The following is a 21,388-nucleotide window of genomic DNA, read 5'->3' as shown; positions in this document are numbered from 1 at the left end:
ATCTGGGTCACGCCCAGCCCTGGCCGCAAGGGCCCCTCCCCGCCGGCCGCTGGGTGCCTCCCAGGTGTCTTGCTCACCTTGTCCCCGGCCAGGACCTTGAAGGAGGCGATGACCTGGTCGGCCGTGTCTGTGTCGGTGGTCTCCCTCGACATGAAGTCGATGAAGGCTTGGAAGGTCACGAGGCCGCTGTGGTTGGGGTCAACCACGCTCATGATGCGGTTGAACTCGGCATCGCCCTGCGAGGGGGGTGGGCGGGGGACAGGCGGCCTTTAGCGGGGCAGGGCGGCCGGGCCGGCCCGGTGGCTAGAACCGGGTCAGGAGAGCAGGGCCCGACCCCAGCGCACACGACAGGCGTCGTCAGCCCGCCTCCAAGGGTCTTGGCTCCCCGGCTGACTGCCCCACCTGCCCCAGACCTGGGACGTGCACCCTCTGCTCCTCCCGTCCCGCGTTTCTGGGAAGTGGGGAGTTGGGGAGTGGATCTAGCAGGCCTACTGCTCCTCAGCCCTGGCTGGAAAGTTAACTCCGGAGGGCGAGGAAGAAAGAAAGAAAGAAAGAGAGAGAGAAGGGGAGAGAGCTGGAGGCCTGACCTCCTCTCTCCAGAGACTTCCAGGAAAGGAGGCGGGAGGCTCAGGGAGTCATCGGAGGGACCCCAACCAGCAGATGCAGCAGAGGAGGAGGAGGGAGGCCAGGCCATGCTGCTCTGGTGGAGGAGTGTCCCCGAGGACGCGGACATTCTGGAGGCGGTGAGGAGGGACGGAGGAGGGGGAGGGACGGAGGAGGGGGAGGGATGGAGGAGGGGGAGGAGAAGAGGCACAGCAGCAAGGGCAGGCAGAGGCGGCATACCAGGCTGTATCCCGTGGAGATAAGCAGAGCCCTGAAGTCATCGGAGTCCATGCTGCCCGTCTGCTTCTGCTCGAGGACGCAGGGACAGCAGAGGAGACCGGGCCCAGAGTAGGCAAGAGGGGCCGCCCCGTGTGCACAGCGGGGAAACAGGACAGTGGCAGGGAGCGGGGGAGACAGAGGCGGCCCCGAGAGACCAGGTAAGGGGGAAGGTGTCCGGAGAGACACAGGGCAGGGAGGCGGCAAGAGAGCCCGTGAAATGGCACACATGATGGCAAGGGGTGGGATGGCCAGAGGGAGGGGAGACAGAGAGAAGGAGAGAGAGAAAGAGAAGAGCAGTTAATGCCACAGTCCGCTGGGGCCCAGGGGGCGCGTACCTGCCGGTCATTCTCCACGTCGTAGCCCAGGCTGATGAGGCAGGCCTTGAACTCCTCTGGCCCCAGCGCCCCGCCGTGGTCCTGCCGGCGTCCGAAGGCAGGTGTGCACAAGGGGCGGTGTGGAGACCAGGCCGGCACCAAGGCAGGGAGAGGGGCCCGGGTCACATGCAGAGGGTGGGGGAAGGGGACACACGGGGGAGGGAAACACAGTTAGAGGTGACATGGACAAGGTGATGGCCAGGGCGGGGCAGGTGGAGGGGCGTGGGTAGCCTGGAGGGCAGTCAGAGGCCGCCTCCCAGCTCCTCTGGGCCAGAGCAGGGGTGGGAGCTGAGAGGTGCAGGATTGAGGCTTGAGTCCCAGGACTCCTGGGAGGGAAGGGGGGAGCTCTCCTCACCTCCAGGATTTGGGGTGGGAGAAAGGGGATTGCACCCCCTCCTGCTGGGCCCCTGCCTAACGCCCAGAGCACATGCTACCCACAGAGAGCAGGCAGATGACACATCAGGCCCGGCAGGGCCCGGGGCAAACTGGTGCTCAGGGCCCCTCTAAAGGGGCTGCCAAACCAAACCTGACTTTTAAGGACACTGTGTGTATGTGTGGATCAGATTCCTGCGTCAGGTCTCAAATCCCTGGTGTGCTGGGACCTGTCTGTTCAGGGATGCATCGGCAGGTGGGCGAGGATGCAAAGCCCCGGGGGCGGGGCTTGGGACTCCCCTTTCTCTTCCTGAGGGAAGCTGCCCACGCTGTGGGTCGAGGTGATGCACCTCTGCACCCCCTTCAGTGGCTGGGGCCCTGCCGGCCCCTGTGAGTGGCCTCTGATACTCAGCAACTGTGATGTGAACAAACGGACAGATGCAAAGACGCAGGGGGCAGGGTGGGAGGTGACGGTGGGGAGGGACGACAGCAGGGGGCAGAGGGAGCGGCTCACCTTGTCGAAGTGATTGAAGGACGCCCGGAACTCCTGCATCTGCTCTTGGCTGATGCCTTTGGCATCGCGGGTGAGGATCTGGTTCTCGACCTCGTTGATGGTGCGGGCGATGGTGGTGAGCAGCTGCTCCCAGCCCACGCGGATGTGCTGCGGGAGGAATGAGGGCGTGAGTGTGGGCTGGCCGGCAGGTGGGGATGCTGGGACCACCGCCGCTGTAGCTGAGGGGGGCTCGGGACTGGCTGCTCCTTGTGCGGGGGTATGTGTGGCCTGGAGTCAGACTCACCCCAACTTTCTCCCGAATGCCAACCCAGCCCCACACTCTGCCATGCGGCTCATGTACACAGGGCCACAGGCACGGTGCCCGCCTACTGCCTCTGCCAACCAGCGGGGTTCACGTCACACCGGTGTATGTCCCAGTGACGGATGCAGCAGACAAGCGGGTCCTGATACCTGTGCCAGGATCCACAGGGAAGCTTTGTAGAGACATGCTGGGCAATGTGTAACTAGCTTTCTGGGGAAACAGCCCTTCCCCCCTTTTATTTGGTGGCATCTTCCGATCTGCATGGTCTAAGTGCTGTCACCACGGACCATTTCAAGCTACCAATATGATGGCAACCAGCCCTGATGCTGTAACCTGGCGGCAGCGAGCCGGTGCACGGGATTCCCGCACATGCTGGCTGGATCTGCGTCCTCGAGTGAGGATGAAACGGCTGAGGTCACACTGGGGGCAGGTGCTGCCCGCCCTCCCAGCTCTCCAGGGAGCTTGTCTTGAGATGTGTGTTGTCATGGTGATGGGAGAGTAGTGGTAGAGAAACCGTGATTTTTAGAGACATGTAAACGTTGGATCTAGTCTTTTTGGTCAGAGAGAAAGGGGAGACAGAGCAAGCAGGAGACACTTTTCTACAGGGCAAAAGCCATTTGGAATAAGACAGCCGGGCCCTGCCTGGGCTGCCACAGGAATCCCGCAAGCGCGTGCAAGGGCAGGCGGGTGGGGGCGGGGCAGGCTTGCCTCCATGGTGTAGTTGGTGTGCTTGTTGTCGAAGATGAGGGCCTCCTGGATGAGCTGGTGCTGCTGCTCCAGCAGGTCCAGGTTCGGCTTGTAGTCCACAATGCTGCGCTCATACTGCTTCAGGTGGCTCAGCTGGTCCTCCAGAGTCCCATTCATCTCGATGGAGATGCGCCCGATCTCCTGCACAGAGGGTGGTGCTACTGGGTGGGGGACTGGCGGACCCTCGGCCACGACCAGCCACCAGGAGGCGGTCTGTCGCGGGCCGCCCCAATGCCAGGGCGCCTCCAGCCCGGGACCTCTGCCCAGGGGTCCCCTCCGGCCCTCCCTCCAGTGTAACAGCAGCCACGATGCGGTTTCTGCACCAACGCTCCACAGGGCTAACCTCGCTGCTCCCCGCCTGACTCCCTGTGAGGCCCAAGACTGGGACAGGCCTATTCCACAGAGGTGGAAACTGAGGCCCAAAGAGGGCAACTTATGACATTAAGAGGCAGAGCCAGGATCGGAACCCAGGCCTGGTGACTTCAGAACCCGTGCTCCTGAGCACGAGCACCCCACGCCTCGCTTCCCAGGGTGACCAAGCCGTGCAGGGGGCACTGAGCCCCGCGGCCGACCTGCCCGATCCTCTCTCGGGCTGTCGTGAGTTTCAGTGAGGCCACTTTGGTCAGTGGGGTGCCTAGTGCACAGTGAGCACTCGTAAGTGGCGGCCTGAGTCGCAGTCGGCATGGTTACAAGCCTTCCCGTGGCTGGGTCACGAGGGCAGAGTGGGGGCGCGGGGAGGGTCTGAGCTCGGACCACCTTGGTCACAGCTACACCACAGTGCTTGTGATGCGGCTGGCATAGGGCGGCGCCCAAAAGTGTCTGTTGAGGGAAGGAAGTAATGGTCTTCCTCATCCTTTTAGGGGTGAGAAAACTGAGCCACAGAGGTTAAATTGTGCCTGGCTCCCGACCGGAAGTCGAGGGGAGAGTCGAGACTCGAACCCGTCTCTACCTGACCCCTCAGCACAGCTTCTCTCTGGATGGTGCCGCCATTTCCATGAACACGTTATTGACGCTCCTAATCCCATGAGGCCACGAGAGCTGGGTCCCAGATCCACCGGCCCCGTGGAGCACTGGGGCCCTCCCGCCAGGGGCAAGCAGCCTCCCGTTCAGTGGGGGCTCTTCCTCAACTCTGCCCTGAGTCGCCCAGCAGGGCTGGGGCGACTCGCCCTCACCTCCATCTTAGTCTGGATCCAGGGCCCCACGATGTTGGCCTGGCTGGCGAACTGGCGGCGGAGGTGCTCGTTGGACTGCTGCTTGCTCTGCTCCTCCAGGAGGGCGTGGTCCCGCTTGGGCACCAGCTGCTGCACCTGGGGAAGGGGATGCGGGCAGGAGCAGTCAGGGGGGCGGCCGCCTCGCCTGGTTGGTCCTGCCCCGGCCCTGCCGGTGGGTATGTGCCGCCCACCTTCTCCCACTTGGAGTTGATGATCTGGGGGGTGACGGTGGTGTAGGGGTTGCTGCCTGACAGCTTGATGTGGTTGCTCTCGGCGATCCTCTGGGCCTCCTTGTGGATGGCCAGGATGGCCTCCCGTTCCCTGTCGGCGTCCGGCAGTGTCGACTTGAACTGGTCGTGGGCTGAGATCAGGCCCTGGGGGCAGGAAGAGAAGGGATGAGGGCGCGGCCTGGACCCGTGGAGGCCCCACGAGCCACGAGAAGGGCGGGAGGGGAAGGGGCAGACCTCGATTTCCTCGATGGTGTGGACGATGAACATGTCCTGGAGGTCCTCCATGGCGCTCTCCATCCAGTTGTTGAAGGGGGCTGCCCGCTTGGCGTACTCCAGGTGCAGCTGGTCAATGGTCTCCAGCTGCTTCTCTGTTTTCTGGTGCGTGTTGGGAGGGACGGGGACAGAGGAGGGAGGTCAGTAGGCTAGCAGGAGGTGTGTACGGTGGAGAGGGGTCCGGGGGCACCAAGGGGTCAGGGGAAGACCCCTGCTCTGAGGGCAACAAGGCACAGACCTCAGTGGGGGGCATCGCTCCCTCCTCACCTCCAGGGCTTCCCTGCGACTGTGGGTCAGAGAGCCAAGGGCATCCCACTGGTCGCAGATCTTCTGGCAGCGGGTGTTGACGTTGTGGGAGTCGTAGTAATCCAGCTCGCTGTGGGCCGGGCAGAGGGTGATGAGATCCAGCAGGGGCAGTCAGGGTGTGCTGGACCCACCCGCCCCCAGGTGTCCCAGGCCCTGGTACCAGGGGATATCGACACTTAAGCACATCAGTCATCAATCACCCCTCTGGCCCGGGGCAGGAGGAATTGCGGGGAGAGGATAACAGAGCTTGCTGTCACTGTAAGCTATGCAGGGCTCCCAGAGCGTGGCCCTCGACCATCCCTGTAGGCTGGTGAAATCTCAGTTGCCCGACCAGGGGTCGAACCCAGACCCCCAGCAGTGGAAGCACAGAGTCCTGACTACTAGACCACCAGGGAAGTGCCCTGGATAATTTTCCATTTAAAGGAAGTCTAGCAGAACACACTGGTTAGAGAATAAGGCTCTGGAGCCAAGTTCCCTAGGTGTGAATTCCAGCTCTCCGATTTTGAACTTGTGTGACCCTGGGCGAATGAACTCCCTCTGGATCCCTCGGTTTTCTCCTCTCTGAAATGGGGGTGGGGTTATCACGGAGACCAAGTTACTTAGCTCGTGTGAACTGCCGAGAGCAGTCCTTTGCACCCAGTAGGTAAAAGTAGCAACAGTTCCTCATTAAAGGTTGTGTATCTACTTTAATGGGTATTAAGGAAGAAATGTACAATTAGCCTACAATCTCACTGTACGCAACTAACGATATATTCAAGGAAAAAAAAGTGAGCTGATTAGGGAATGGGTATTATTACTGCAATGACTGAGGTTGGAAACACTAAGCTGATACCATAGTTCCCAGCCCCCTGCCCCTTATTCCCTCTCTTCAGCCCCAGCATTCCTGCCTCCTGGGGTCCACACTTGGATACTCTTAGCAGCAAGGCTCCTAGGGAGTCAGTGTACAGGTCTGGGGGAACAACTATGGGGAGGAACATGACATGGGAACCAGGACACAGGGATTGTGTCGCCTGCCTGGTGAGCCAGACGGGCAGGCAGGATACAGGGGCCGGGGGAGCAGGCAAGGGCTGGAGGAGGAGCAAGGCTGTGCTTCACACGGGGACCAGGCGGCCCAGGTTCCAGTCCTATCTCACTCCCTAGCTGTGTGACCTTGGGCAGGCCCCTTGGCCTCTCTGTGCCTCAGTTCCCACTCTGTGACACAGGATTGCTGGGGGATTAAATGAGCTAGTACACATAGAGCACTAAGTGCCCTGAGTTTTCGTCATTACCATTAATCTACGCTCAGCCGGGCTGTCTATCCAGGCTCATCCTGGCCGGCCCTGGGCCCTCAGACTCATCTTCGGGGCAACAGACAGCACCCCAAACAGCCCTCCCTTTCTCCTCCAGGGCTACTGTCCAGAAAGCTGCCTCGGGACCGCCTGTTCCCCGGCTCAGGGTAATGGGTTTCACATGGCTGTTCCCAGTGCCTGAGAAGTGGGCTGGCCTAGGAGCTCCTCCAAGTCTGTTTCTCACTGGCTTCCAGGAGCTCGCCTGTCAATGGGGGTGGGGGTGGGGGTGGGGGACCTGCCTATGTCCCACCCCACAACCCCTGAGGGTGGTGGACGTCTGCGTCTGTGACCTCACTCTCCTCGGCCTGGGCATGCCAGGTACAGGGGCTCGATCCTAGGGGAGCTGCAGGACTTCAAGGGGTGCCCCCAACAGCGCTCAATGGGGACACCGTGTCCCCGGTACTGTGAAGACCCAGTGGTACTTCTGCCTCTGGGTGAGCAAATGGGGAGCCCCCAGAGCAGCTGGGCAGTGTGGCGGGCGTGAGTCAGGAAGGAAGCCAGCCCTGCCCGGTGTGGGGCTCCACTGGGCATCAGTGCTAGGCCCCAGCCTTGCAGGAACAAGGAGAACTTTGGGGATGACTGTGACAGGGTAGGGGGTGTCTGTGGAGAGGGCAGTTCCAGCCAAGGATCCTATTTTGGAGCAGACGGCTATTCTGGGAGCCCGGCCGCCCTCCAGGGCCTGTGGATTTTCCATGAAGTCATGGCCTGGGCCTCCCACTCCCTGGGCCCTGCTTGCTGATGGCCGCTGCGCTGGTGGAATAAGGCCCCTTTCACTGGCTCTGGAGGTTCAGTGTACTAATTGTGTGCACAAGTTTATCTGACTGGGGTGGGGAAGGGAGGGCAGAGAACCGACTGCCTGGAAGCTCTTACAATAAGTGTATTCTGAGCAGGAGAGGGAAGGGGCCGGACAAAACAATGGGCTCTCTGTGCAGCCAGATTCCCTCAGGGAGCAGGGGGTGGGAGCAGTGTGGGCTAGGCCGCCCACCACATCAGGGGGCCAGGGGGTCTCCTTGGTGTGGCAGGCAGAGGAGGGGGAGCCCCAGGGACCCCAACAGCCTGAGGAATCAGGACAAGGGGTCAGAGACCCCCCCCTTCTGCTGGAGAATCTAGATCCCACTGTTTCTCATCTGGGGTAAAGACAAGGTGGGCAAAAGGCATCATCCTGTAAGGCTCTTCCCTGGCATCTGAAAGGAGGGTGTGAGGGTGGAAAGGGCTGGGGGACCCCATTCCACCACTGCCCCGCCACTGCTCTGGACTGGGTGCTGGAGGGGAAGCAGGTGACGGGGAACCACGAGCCCACACGTACTTGAGCTCCTGGGCGATAGCGGCGATCTGCTCCACGCGGTCCTGGTGCGCGGCCAGGTCGCTCTCGAAGGCCTCGTGCTTGCGGATGAGGGCTTTGATGTCCGACAGGGTGGCCGTCTCATAGTCCCGGTGCTTCAGCATCACCTCCTTCCCTGGTGGGGCGCGGAGGGCAGGGGGTGCTTCGTCAGCAGCGCCAGAGGGAGGGAGACGGGGTGTGGACCCCACGCCCTGCCTTGCCGAGGATGGTGCCACGAGAGCTAGAAACCTCCAGAGCCTTTTTCCTCGCCCTTTGCAGGAATCTCTATGCCCAACTAGCTCCTGGATGGAGCTGGGAGACGCTGTGGGGCTGGTGGGCCTGAGCCATATCCCAATTCAAGCTGTGGGCTCTAAACTTAGTATCCTTTATTGGTAGACGGTAAGAATTTGGGTTGTGCTACCAGGGCTGGAAATGTGGACGCCTACCTGCGGACCGCTGTGATCTGGAGAAGCAGCTGGCGTTGCAGCCGTGCCTCAGCAGTGGGGGGAAGGGGAAGTCTGAGTCAGGGCTCTCCCAGGAGCCTGACCCCTGGCACTTGGGCGCCAGGCCCCCTCGGTGTGGGAGTCCTATCACACACCTATTGCTCCACACTATCCTAAGGGCTTTCCATGTGCAGCGAGGCAGGGCCCATTGTCGGGCCCTTTGAAGGAAGGGAGGAACACTGCTATCAGTCCTGGAGCCTGGCTAATGATACACCCCAGGACAGAAGCTCAAGTGAGCCCTGCAAGCACAGTAAGGTACTGCTAAGAACCAAGGGGGAAACGCTGGCCGGGAAAGGTGGCTGGGACCCCCAACCCCTAAAGCTACCTCCGGCTACCCCGGAGCGGCAGCTCAGAGACCCCCTCAGCTGGCACCAGGAAATCCAACCAACAGCTGCCTGCCTAGAGCAGGGGATGGCAGACAGCTTCTCCCCACCTGTTCTTCCCCTGTAAATGCGGCCAGTGCCAGGCCAAGGTTAACACCTCAATGAGGGGATGTTGAGAAGGCCGGGCACCAGCCAGTTCCAGCCGCATCTCAGCCACCCTGTGGACAGGGCCCGGCACTGGCGGACAGGAGGTGTCAGCCTGGGAGACCGAGTGCACCGGCCCTGCCACTCCAGCCCCGGGGCAGCAGGCTCAACCACAAAGGCAAGCTTGCAATTCCCTTCTCCAAATTGCTTTCTCCCAAGGGTGGGAACCAGAAATAGTAGGTTACCACTTTTCTGCCTCAGCAGAGTTTCAGCAAGGGAGCTGCCAGGGGTGTGCTGGGAAGAATCGGGAGGAGGGGGCCACGGCCACGGCTGCCTGGGACCCAGGCCAAGGGGCAGCTAGGCTGGGGGGGGGATGGGGGCTCATTTTTGCTTTTCCCCCAGACAATCTGAGACCCTGTGAGAAGCACCCACATGGGTGCTCACTCCTGCAGGCTGTAGGGATGGTGAGGGGGCACAGTGATGGTGGCTCAACCCGCCCTCTGCCCCCCAACCCCCACAGGTGAGGAGGCTGCTACACCCGGCTTCCAGGGGTGTAGAGGGGTCGGGAGGCTGGTCTGTCCTCCTGTTCTGCATAATTGGGTGGTTCAGAGGACAGAGGCTTCAGGCCTTGGGAATGAGAGTGGACAGGCCTGCCTGGGGACTCCGGGCTAATGCAAGGGGCAGGGCCAGATGCCAAAGTGCCTGTGGGGAGGTAGGGGTGGGGCAGGGGCGTGTGGAGTTGGGCCCTGGCTAAAGACTGGGCCACTTCTCCTAAACGCCTTCGGGTGAAGGCCGGCCAAGGCGGTTCCCAGGGAAGGAGCTCTGGTGGGCCGTCACACCCACACCCCTCGGCCTCAGGAGACCATCTTCTCAGGGCCTCCTGGAGCCCCAGGAGAGAGGCTGGAGGGCTGATAAGAGGCCCCCAGAAGGGAAATCCACAGGGAGGACACAGGAGCCTAAGAAAGGATGATGGGGCTACAACACGTGGATAATGACAGGAGGCAGCTCAGTCCAAGCGTGGGACCGGGTGCTGTAAAATCCACTTACATGTCCAAGGGCCCCTGACAAGAAAGATGCCAAAATCTGCGGTTCCCTGGGCAGGGACCTCACCTACCTGGAAACTGCTGAGCACAGCGAAGAGGCTCAAGAGGTGTTTGTTGAATGAATGAATGAAGAACAAACGAATAAACTACATGCCAACACCCCCCCCTCAGGTTTGCGGGGGCAGAGCCCACAGGCGCCATTTCTGTGGGGCAGAGGGAGGTGCCTGCGTCCCTGGCCCAGGCTACCCTGTCCTCGGCTCGCCTTCTGGCTTCCCCTCCTCTGCATTCCTTCCCTGGCAGAGGAGGGGTCAGGGTATTGCTCTGCATCTGGAAGCTGCCGTTGGAGAGCAGCTGGCCTGAGCTAATGTGAGGAGGGCATTAGCCGGGCTGCGGCTGGGGACACAGGTGACACAGGCCCAGGTCTGCGGACCCTGCAGAGCTGCGTGTCCGCATGCCGGCAAGGGTGGGGCAGGCTCCGTATGGGTGCCTCTGGGTGGGTCTCAGCGACTGACCAGGGTTGCGGCAGCCTGCCAAATAGCTGGGTGGGTGGGGCCAGAGGAGCCCCCAGGGGCTCAGTGAGGATCTCATGGGGACCTGGGAGGGTGGGAGGGATGAAAAACCGCACTGACCAATGCAAGGAAGTGTGAGACCAGCTAGGCAGAGTGGTGGCAGGAGGGCCAGGGCAGGGAGTGCAGGAGGCAGCCAGAAGTGGGAGGGTGGGAGCCCAGTGGAAGGCGCTGGCCGTTTCCCGAAAGCTTTTGGGCCCCTGGGATGCAGAATCTCAGCCGTGGTGTGGGTCCTGACCGAGGGCCAGGGACGTGATGGAATTCCACATCCCGAGCCAAGGGAACAGGCACTGCAAAGCTGCGGAGAAGCCGGAATCACCGCTGCCCTTGTGGGAGGGGCCCCCGGGGGAGGCACCGGGACAGGGCAGGGGTGAGAAGGAGCTCCCACAGCGGGCCACACCGAAGGGCACGTGGCTGGTGGTCAGTGAGCAGCAGGTGCAAGTCGGGCAGCAGGGCCGGGAGGCGGCTCCCTGGCCCGTTCTAAGGACCATGCTCAGGACCACAGACCATCCAGCACTGGCTCTTCAGTCCACAGTCTCAAAGGGTGTTGGGCACGGAAGGCAGGGTGTGAACCCAGGCTGCCAGGGAGGGGAGAGCATACCCCCAGGCCCACCCTGGCCCGGAGGGCCGCCATACTCAGGGGAGACGTGGCAGAGTGACCGGGACAGGGGCCACGTCCCTGTGCAGCTGGCACAGGGTCCAGCGACCCAGGAAGCAGTCCACCTGTAAGTAATCTCTGAGGCCAGGGCAGGTTGGGCGGACCTGGCCCCAAACTGTTCCTTGCTGCCTGGGGCTGGATGGACCCACAGCGGCATTTGTGACATGCATGTTCCCAGGCAGCAGGAAAGGGGGTCTGACAAACAGACGCTATGCAGGCAGGAGGGGCTCTGTGTGTGTGTGTGTCTGTGTGTGCGTACACGTGTGTCTCTGAGAGACAAGAAAGGAGGGAGGGAGCTGGGAGGGTCGTACCGTCGGTCCAGGCCTCGTGGATGGAGGCCTTCTGCCGGAACTTCTCCGCCAGGTGGTCGAGCCGCTCCAGCCTGCGGATCTCGTTCAGCAGCCACTCCTCGTAGCCCTTCTCGGCCTGCTCCAGGTGCTGCCAGCCGTTGTTGATGTCCTGTGGGGGTGGGAGAGGGCAGGGCTACCACAGGGAGCTGGGGCACGCAGCAGGGCAATGCCTCCCTGAAGGTTACCACCCTGATGATGACGGGAAGGCAGCAGAAATGGGCCGGGGTCACATCTCTCCCCGGCTTTGCTGTATCTGCGTGTCTGGTCAGGGCCCAGCACATGGCAGGTGCGGTCAATACTTTTGGAGTAAATGATTGAATGAAAATGAACGAATGCCATACGGGGCACTGGGAGTCAGAAGGTGACTGTCCAGTGAATATTGTCCCTCCCCTGAGAAGGGGTCTCAAGCACTGGAGGTCCTGGAGTCACAGCCAAATGAGGGTCCAAATTCAAACAATTCCACACAAACTATGGTGTGGTTTGGGGATGGGTGTAAAAGTCTGGGGAGTGATGGGGGGAGAAGGAACACAGTAAAGTGTCAAGTGCATGCCCCACCGCACTCTGCACTCCGAAAGCTGTGCATTTCAGTTAAGAAAGACCATGCTGGGGAAATAAGCCTGTGGGCGGTGAGCAGCCGCCCCTCAGCTGTTCCCTCACAGGGAACCTGCAGCCCCACACACCTCCTGGGCCCCGGCCCACCCTCAGCCCCCGGCACTCACCGAGACCATCCTGCCCTCGGAGGGCATGAAGGCGGGCCGGTTGCTGAGGCGCAGCTTGGTCTGCAGCGTGTTGAAGTTGATCTCCAGCTGGCACTTCTCCTGCACCTTGGGCGGCTTATGGACGCGCCGGTAGTCGCGGAAGTCCTCCAGCTTCTGCTGCATCTCCTGGATGGTCTTCTGGGGCACGCGGTCCTCCAGCCAGGGGATGGTGCGCCGGATCCACTCCAGGAGCTGTGGGCCCACAAGAAGCTGCGGTGGCCTCTGCAGGGGACCCTCTGAGCACAGATAGGGCCGCCCCCGGCTCATGGGCACAGGGGACCTGGATCTCCGAGGGCCCCATCTTGGGGAATCACCCCTGCTCCCCAGCTCGACTTTTCCATGATTCCCGACGGGAATCCCATGACCAGGAATTCTGGGAACACGTGCCCCCTCTGAACCACGGGGCTGTTCTCTGGCTACTTCCTGCTCCTGCCTTTGCTTTTGGCCTTCCTTCCCTCACCTAAGCAGGGCAGCCTCAATTCAGACGCCCCTCCTGGATGGCCGCCCCCATTGCACCCCCATGAGAGCCCGCTGTCGCCATCTGCACCGAGCTTCACACTGAGAGCCTCACTGTGTCCTGGTCACTGACTGTGCCGCCTCAAGGGCAGGGCTGACTGCACGCCTAGCTCACTCTCGGGTGGTCAGTGCCATGCGCGGGGCCTGGGACACAGAAAATTATAAAGTACAACTGAAAAAGAAAGTGACCCGTGTGAGCCACTCATGTCTTTGATGGAGTGAGACCAGGGTACAAACAAGCAAACAAACTGGACATTCTAGAACAATCCTAGGAGAGGAAAATCGAGTACTGTCCAGCATAGATAGGCCCGGGGAAGTGATTCCCAAATGCCAACCTCTGGCAGGATGAGAAAACCAAGGACAAAGGTCTCCGTGTGTGTTGACATCTTGGTGCGTGATGCTAACTGCCCTCTCTTGGGAAGGGCCGGGATCCTAAGATATAACCTTTTAACCTTCTTAGGTGTTAGACATGATGGTGGTAACAAACGGTAGCTTTTTCTTTTAAAAATATCCTTAACTTGGCAAAATAAGAAGTTCACCACTCTAGGTTGGCTGGCAAATACTTTCCCAAATTTTCCTGGTCTGTGAAATCTCGAAGTCTGGGAACCACTGGTCTAGAAGAGCAGTCAAACTACTCCTCTTGGGGAGCGTAGATGTTTTTATTTTTTTTTAATGTGGAAATTTTAAAAATAAAGGGGAGAATCTAGGAGAGATGTACTAAACACCCACATTCCCAACTGATGGTCCGGGTTCAGGTTCCGGAGCAGGGCTGCCTGGGTTTGAACCTCCGTCCCACCAAGCCGCATGGTGGTGGGTTTGTGCCTGACCCTCTCTGGGCCTGTTTCCTCACTTGGAAAAGGGGGTAATAGGAGTTCCCTCCTAACACGGCTGTTGTGGAGATGGTAAATCCTGTTCGTGAAGTGCTTGCACGGGGGCCTGACATGACAAACTGCTGTCCTGTCACCATATCAGCTCTCGGGTCTCTCTCCATCCTACGGAATCAGTCTCTCCACGGGTGGGGCACGGGAACAAAAATTTTTTAAATTTTTAAAAAGCTCCCCAGCTGATTCTAATGCAGTCGGGTGTTCAGAAAACTCTGTCCTTGAGTTATCTTCTGTAGAAACCCAAGCTCGAGACCCCAGAAGCCAGCCAGCATAGTGACACAGCAGTCTGACCCCTTAGTCTTGTAAAATCAACCCGAAAGGTCACATACTGGCTTGGTCAAACTCCACAGCCTATATAACCTTACGACCTTTTCTAGAAAGTCTCGCTGCCATCCCTGCTCTCCCCTCTGCAGATGTCCCATGACCTTTGGCAGAGAGTAACAAGAGGTGACCTAATCTTTCAGCGCTGGCGGGGCCACCAGGGCAGGGGGGAGTGACACACTCACGTCGCTGGCCAGCCTCTCATAATCTTCCATCAGGTGTTCATTCTCCTGGTTGACAGCCAGCACCTTGCAAATCCGGTTGGCGGCAGTCTCAGCCTGGGGCAGGGGAGGGGAAAGCACACAGTCAGGGCTGCCTGGGGGCTGCTGACCCTCCCTCCTGACAGGCACGTCCCCTGAAAGCTGGCTCATCCGTGGCCCACACAGAAGTCCCCAAGGAGGGAAGGAGAGGAAGCACAGCATCAGCAAGATGGGGCCGAGTGGCTGTGTCCTGACAGGCCTTTCCGGGGCCCCCAAAGCTTACTGCTGAGGCCCCCGCCAGGGGAGCTGGGCCTGTGGGCTCTCTCGACTTGGACCATGGAGGTGCTGAAGGGGACTAGGGAGCCGAACGCTCACCCACTGTGGGGGAAACGGACTCACAGGCCCTCCAAGAGGAGAGTTGGGTGAGGCTGGGTAGGGTCCTCCGCTAGGCTAAGGACCCTCCCCTTGGCTGGGAAGGGAGACCGCGGGGAAGGCCGAGCGCCAGAGAGCTGTGGCGGCGGGCAGGGGGGGGTGCTGGCGCCCCCCAGAGAAGTCTGGTGGTCAGTGCGCAGGCAGAGCATGCCCGGCCCCTTCCTAATCCTCCCCTCGAGGAGGCTGCTGAAGGCTCAGAGGGCGGAAGTCACGATGCACAGGGCGGAGGGGAGCCAGGGCTTCGGAGAGTAGGGAGCAGTGCAGACAGTGACTAGTCTCTGCCCAGAACTACAGGACAATGTCCTGCTTTGTCCTGCTGGGGGGAAAATGCAAGGACAGGAGAAGGAGGGTGAGGGATGCCACACAGAGACCAGGTACCTTTCAGGAAGCACAGAAAGGGTCCAAGAAGAAGAGTTGAAACGGCAACAGAACAGGAACAGAAATAGTGAGGAGGGTCTACAGAGTGGCGGGGAAGGAAAACAGAGAGGCTTGGGGGTGGCTCCAGACCTGGTTAGCTGCAGGCACTGACGCCCAGCCTCCCACTTCCACACGCTGCTCTGGGACAGGTGGGGAGGTGAGTGGGGGACCAGCTGAGAGTGGTGCACACACACACACACACACACACACACCCTGCTTCATGCTGCAGGACACAGGCCGACGGCCACAGGCAGTGCTCCTCAGAGGTGAGGCTCACGAGGGCCTCGGCCAATGAACACCCAGCCCCTAGTGAGTGCAGGAAGCAGAGCCAAGATCGCAGCTTGTGGGGGAGTCACGGAGGTGAGTCCCTGACCCCAAATCTGGAGAGACAACCGGCACCCCAAGCTCAGCTCCACTGCGCTGTGCAGGCCCGCGAAGGTGCGGGCTGCTGGTCACAAGTGTTTTGGTTCACCACTGAGTTCCTGGCACCCAGCTCAGGGCTTGGCGTGTTTGAGGTACTCAAGAGTTGATGAATGAATGAGTGAGCAAAGGAACAAGGAGCAAATGCTTTAGTGACTAGAAATAAACTATCAGGAGAGAACGGGCAAACTTGGTGCTAGGGCTAGGGTTGCCCTTGCATTCATGAAACAAAACAAAACCCAGAGAGCACTCTTTTAAGAGACTGGATTGAACCTCTGGGGAAAAGACAGCCACAATAATAAAAGCATTACAAGGATGTCCTGGGAAGTAAACACGGGCCGGGGGAAGCTGGGCTCATAGCCGGAGAGGCCTGGATCCTGCACGTCCCTTGGTGACGGGCAGCTCCCAATAGGCCGGCCTTTATTTCCTCCCTCACGAGAGGGGCCCAGCTGCCTCAAAGACTCCCAAATGCTCTGACCTGGGCTTTCCTGCCAGTATCCCCTCCTACAGATGCCTCAAGGCCTCCGGTCCCCCACACCAGAGCTCAGCTCTAAGCATGAGGGGGCAGTTTGGGCAGAGAGAAGACACTCCCTCGAGGGCAGTGTGGTGGGCAGCGAGGCTGGCTTGGGGCCCGTGGAGGGGTGAGGCCAACACAAACGTGCTGTTAGTTGGGGTTTGTGGCGAGGAATCTATCACCGCCCACCCCCCCCGCCTTCCTGCTAGGGTGAGGGGTCCCCTCCACTCTCCCTGCCTGTGCCCCCCCACAGAACACTCCGAACACGAGCTCTGACCACCTGCCGGGGAGGTGGCACGGGAAGTGGCACGGCGGGCAGAGGCGGGCAGAGGCGGGCCACTCTGACTGCCGGGCCGCGGGCGGGGCGCTTAAGGGGCCAGGCACCGTCCTGAGCTCTTCACCCGCATGAGCTCACTTCATCCTCAGGACAGCCCTGAGACGGGTACTAGCCTGCTCCACGTTTTCCACGTGGGAGAACGGAGGTGAAGAGACTTATCCGAGGTCACACTGCTGAGAGGCGGCCCAAGCAGATGGCCCGTAGGAAGGCCCCCACTGGCCTTGAGGCTCTGAAGGAGGCAGCAAAGTCCCCGCCCCATGACTTCAGTGTCCTCCTCTTGTAAATGGGGATAACGGCACCCACCCCTCCCGGGGGTGTGCAGGGGACTCTTAGAGCCTGTGCACATGGAGTCCTCGGAGCAGTCCCTTGCATGCAGTAAGTGCTCAATAAATGAGAGCTCATTTCTTCTTGTTCTCCTCCCTGCCCAACTGCCAACGGTGACACAAAATCAAGCTGCTGGGAATACACTGCTGGCCAAGACCAGACACCCAGGAGGCAAGTGGAGGGGACAGAGCCGGCCAGGCCTCCACGTGGGGGCAGCTGGGCACCATCCTGTGGAAGCAGAGGGCTCCTGACAGGCGCAGCGGGGGACACGTGAGGTCAGCCAGGCTCGGGGAGGGCCGCTCCTGGGAGCAGACACTTCTGACGGCCCTACCTGTGTCCGCGGGGCTGCTGGGGACAGCGGCCTGACGATCTGGGTCAGCAGGAGCAGGCCCAGAGCCTTTCCTGGGGCCTTTGGGAGGGGACAGAGCTGCAGAGAGGGGCAGCAAAGCCAATGCTCCGGGCAGAGGCACAGCCAGCGCAGCAGGCAGGTGGCCGGCACGGATCACGGAAAGGGCGGGGCGGCCGAGCAGAGCAGCACAGGCCCAAGCTGCGCTCTGCCATCTAAGGTGACACTGGGATTCAGCTGCCTTGTCTGAGAAACCAGGGTGCCACCACCCATCTCACAGAGTGGGCGGTATTCACAGAGAGACTACCTGTGGTGTCTCGACACTGGGCCAGCACCGGCCCGGTGGTGGCAATGGAGGCCCACAGTCACAGGAACCTGCCAGACTGGGTCGGTCCTCAGGCCGCAGCCCGGGCAGGGGGACGTGGGGGTGGAGGGGTGGCAAGGGCGAGTCTCCAGCCACAGCAGTGAGGGTGCTCCCGCCCCAGCTCACCTTTTGAGCCCCCGAGAAAGCGTGGTAGAAGCAGGACACGTAAGTCATGATGGCTTTCTCATCTGGCCTCAGAGTGCCTACAATATCTGCGCAGAGAGAGAGAGAGAGAGAGAGGCAGGAGAGAGTGAAAGGCGCAGGAAGGCCGGCCGAGGCCCGAGGTTCATGCGGAGGAACAGCGCTTGCTCTGGACTGGAAGCCAGGCCCTGGCTCCGGCCTGGGTGGGCATGTCTTGCCGGGGTTTTGTAGAGGGGAAGGGGGAGGGTCTGAATAAGATGGATTCCTTTTCGAACCAGGCCTGAGTTTGTGAAACACTAGCAAGGAAGCCTTGTTTAGGGCTGGAAGGATCAGGTGTTATTTGATCTTCCTGGAAACATAAGCAAGATCCTGTCCGGTGTGACCACCTACCACCTTAGCATAAACCCCTGGTGGTCTCCTGATGTCCCCAGAATAAAACCCAAGCTCCGGATCCTGGACTACGATGGTCCTGCACGGCCTGGGCCCGTCACGTTTTCCGACCTCATTTTCCTCCCCTCTCCTACTCTTCTCCCGCCATTCCTTGAAAAAGCCATGCTTATTTACACCTCAGGGCCTTCGCACTTGCTCCCCCCTCTACCTGGAACACTTTTCCTACAGATCTTCACCAGGCAGCTCCTGCTCATCTTGCCTCCCCTGACAGCCCCAGCGAAGCAGCCCCCACGCTTCCCCATCCCACCATCCTGTCCCATGCTCTCGACTGCACTTATCACATGAAATTACTCTATCTGTGGACACGCCTGTTGTCTGCCTTGCCCACTAGAATGTAAGCTCCATGAGAGCAGGGACCGTGCCTGACTCAGTCACTGACTATATCCTAAGTGCCTGGAACAGAGCCTGGCACAGGTCAGGCCCTTGATAGACAATGTGGGCAAGGACTGAATGGGCGGAGGTGCCAAGGAGTCAGGGGGTGGCTTCCAGTCGGAGAGAGACCGCTGCCGTCTGCAAGAGAAATGAGGTGAGCATGGGAGGCGAGAGGCAGCAGCGGCATTGGGCAGTGGCAGCGAGGTGGGCCTGCGTGGCCCTGCCCGGTACCTTCTGCGCTCCTGAAAAGGCATGGTAGAAGCTGGACACATAGGTCATTATGGCCTTCTCGTCGGGCCGGGCCGTGTTCACGATGTCTGCAAGTGAACAACAAGGGTTAAACCGCCCAAGCAGGGGCGGGTGGGGCGGGGGCGGTCACCCACTGGATCCACAGGCTCCCAAGGCCACAGCCATCCTGGGAGAAGGACCCTCAGAGCTGATTCCACGGCCCTTGGCGACTCCAGTGGGCTTGGCTTGGCCACACCCTTGGCCCCTCCATCCCCCATGGTCACTGGAAAGGCCAAGCCTGTGGGAAATGGATTAAAACGAGGCCACTTCCTCTCTCTGAGAGTGGCCTCAAGGGGCTGCTAGACGGTCAACCCCAAAGGCCACCAGAGGCCAGAGGCATGGGTCCTGGCTGGGGGTGGTACATGGCTGGGAAAAGGAGCAAAGCCGGAAAAGGAAAAAACACTCCACTTTGGTGGGCTCCAGACTCCGAGGCTGTGGCAGGCAGGGAAGGCAGAGGCCTTGGTTGTTTGCAGGAGTCAACCCTCCTGGCGACCTCCCTCGCCCCTCCGGAGGGAGGGGTGGGATCAGTCAGGAAGGCAGGGCACCTGGGCCCAGCCCAAGAGGCAGCCCCTGAGAGCTGACCCTTCAAGGACCTCTTCCCCACCACCTGCACCCCTGGCTGCTCAGGCTGCTCCTGCTCTGGCTCCCTGGGTGACACCACTGTCCCCAGTTCACGCTGATTCATTCAGGCGTTCTGGCTGGCTCCGCCAGCTCCCTGAGGCTACTGCAAGACATGCCCACAAAACAGGGTGCTGACTGAACAAAAGGGATGTACTTACCCTCTGCATCCAACATCTTGGGGATGTCTAGGTATTTCTCAGCCACTTCAAAGGCATTGTTCAGGTTGGTGACGGGGTCGTCCTGGGGGAGGGAGGTGAGGGAAGGAGGAGAAACTTGGTCAGGGGCAGGATGCACAAGCAGAAGGAACAAGGGCTGGCCCGGAAGGGAGGGATCTTGGGAAGGGCTAGGACTGGAAAGGGTCCTTCAGGCAGTTCTCAGCCACCTGTGCTGCTGCAGGGATCAGTGAGGGGAGGGGGGACACCCGGGTAAAGTCAATTCCTACCCAAAGGAATGCCTCTGGAAATCTTTGTGGGGCAAACTGTGGACCCTTTCTCCAGAGACAATGCAGGCGTGCTCTTTTCTTAGAATTTCCATCCATCCCCAGACCCCAGATTAAGACCCCTGCCCTGAAACCCACACTGGTCCAGACCTGAGAGAGCCCTGGGCGTGGGGGGTGGGGTAGAGAGGGAACGGAGTGCATCCACGTTCTAACCTCCCTACTCTAACTGCCCCCGTTCTAACCTCCCTACTCTAACTGCCCCGCTGCTTACAGGATGAAAGGCACTTCACCCTGACCCTCCCTCAGGTGCCTTCACCTAGGCTTTCCAGCTAGAGCCCAATACGATTACTCACTGCGGACTGAACGGGCTAAGTGCAGGCCTGTGCCTCCCCAACCTGGGATGCCCGCTCTCTGGCCCTCAACTGCCTCCTCCCCAGAGGCCCTGCCCCCACCGGGCCAGCTCAGGTGTGCCTTCCTTCCTCTGGAGCATTTGTCCGGCCCCATCCCCTCTCCACTCCCACGCAGCCTGAGCACATGCACAGGGCCCTGTACGGCTGGTTTGCTCTGGACGCAACTGTCCTGTCTTCCCCGCGAGGCTGGCAGCTCCTAGAGGGCAGAGCCTGGGTCTTACACGCTCTGTACAGGCAAAATACAACAGGACCCCGCACGGGACAGGGCTGTCGGCGGTGATGGTTTAGAATTCTTTACCCCTCCCCAAATGCTTCCAGAATCTAGAGGGTTAAGGAAGGGCGGCTATTAAGCATGGCCGGCCAGGCCCTACAATAACCCCAGGTAGCTGCGATGACCAAGGAGGAAGAAGGGCAGTCCCCAAGGGGAGCAAAGGAGGCGAGATCAGCCACCGAGCCTGGGGTCTGCTGACAGCTGGCACAAGGCCCTCCCAGTCTGCCCATCTGAGCACAGAGTCCAGCTCTGGACGCCAGCAACAGATGGGCTTGGGGGCGGTGGCCCGGAGCCAGGGTCAGACTCAGGGTGTCTGTGGGCCACTGAGGGGAGCAGGAGACACGTACCTTTCTCAGCTTGTCGTACTCAATCAGCTCTGGTCTGTGCCGGTGGATCAGGGCATTGAAAGCAAGACCGTCCTTCCAGCTGGGGATGGAAAGGCCAAGGTTATGAGTGGAGCCCCCCCACCGTCATGGGAGGGCTGCAGGCTGTGGGCACCCACAGGAATGATTAACTCCCACTCAGTGAGATGGTTTAGAGTGTGTGCCTGGCACTGTAGGCAGACGGTGTGGCCGGCTGGCCGTGAACCTGGCTGCTGGAGCCAGACCATCTGGGGGAAATCCCAGCCCTTCCACTCGCTGTCAGTGTGACCTTGGGCAAGTCCCATAATCTCCTGCTACCTCAGTTGCCACATCCGTAAAATGGGGATAATACAGTACCTACACTTCATTGGGCTGTTGTGAGGATGAAATGAGTAAATATGTGAGGCTTTGGCCGATACCTGACAAATGACAAGTGCTTTGAGTGCTCGTTACCAGGGTAGCTGTGACCTGCTGAGCACTGTCCCTGCAAGGCCCCACTGAGCCGGGCAGGCCACTGCAGGCCCTCTGCACCTTAGCTGACCTGACCCGTGGGCTGGCTAAATGCCGGGATGTGGCTTGACACGAGGGGCTCTGTTCAGAGGAAAGTGACAGCTGGTCACAGTCCATACTAGTCACACTGGCTCTTTCATGGGTCAAGGTTAATGACGCCTCCTTAGAAAGACCCCCCCCGGCCCCCGACTGTGGTACTCTTCCAGTTACTTTCTATCACCTTATCCTACTTTGTCGTCTTTCTA

At 60.3% G+C, this 21,388-nt stretch overlaps 1 protein-coding gene across 4 annotated transcripts in view; it reads right to left on the bottom strand.

The window, feature by feature from the left end:
• The window catches only part of ACTN4 (actinin alpha 4), a 72,543-nt gene that overhangs the window by 1,402 nt on the left and 49,753 nt on the right, over window positions 1-21,388 (bottom strand). The window contains exons 6-21 of one of the 4 annotated variants that reach the window (XM_033845414.2): window positions 20,619-20,697; window positions 19,310-19,391; window positions 18,474-18,559; window positions 14,111-14,203; window positions 12,166-12,396; window positions 11,408-11,555; window positions 7,845-7,995; window positions 5,172-5,280; window positions 4,866-5,006; window positions 4,593-4,775; window positions 4,363-4,497; window positions 3,152-3,331; window positions 2,143-2,289; window positions 1,218-1,298; window positions 844-909; window positions 78-236 (exon numbers count right to left, since the gene is read on the bottom strand). In XM_033845414.2, the coding sequence (XP_033701305.1) occupies window positions 78-236; window positions 844-909; window positions 1,218-1,298; window positions 2,143-2,289; window positions 3,152-3,331; window positions 4,363-4,497; window positions 4,593-4,775; window positions 4,866-5,006; window positions 5,172-5,280; window positions 7,845-7,995; window positions 11,408-11,555; window positions 12,166-12,396; window positions 14,111-14,203; window positions 18,474-18,559; window positions 19,310-19,391; window positions 20,619-20,697 (2,071 nt within the window). Of the gene's footprint in view, window positions 1-77; window positions 237-843; window positions 910-1,217; window positions 1,299-2,142; window positions 2,290-3,151; window positions 3,332-4,362; window positions 4,498-4,592; window positions 4,776-4,865; window positions 5,007-5,171; window positions 5,281-7,844; window positions 7,996-11,407; window positions 11,556-12,165; window positions 12,397-14,110; window positions 14,204-17,405; window positions 17,492-18,473; window positions 18,560-19,309; window positions 19,392-20,618; window positions 20,698-21,388 lie in introns of all 4 variants that reach the window. The other 3 variants (XM_033845413.2, XM_033845411.2, XM_033845409.2) reach the window with 3 other exon arrangements.

Source organism: Tursiops truncatus, chromosome 19 (assembly GCF_011762595.2).
Source record: "Tursiops truncatus isolate mTurTru1 chromosome 19, mTurTru1.mat.Y, whole genome shotgun sequence".
NCBI classification, from domain to species: domain Eukaryota; kingdom Metazoa; phylum Chordata; class Mammalia; order Artiodactyla; family Delphinidae; genus Tursiops; species Tursiops truncatus.
Note: the sequence above shows the minus strand (reverse complement) of the source record. Positions and strands in the feature narration are given on the sequence as shown.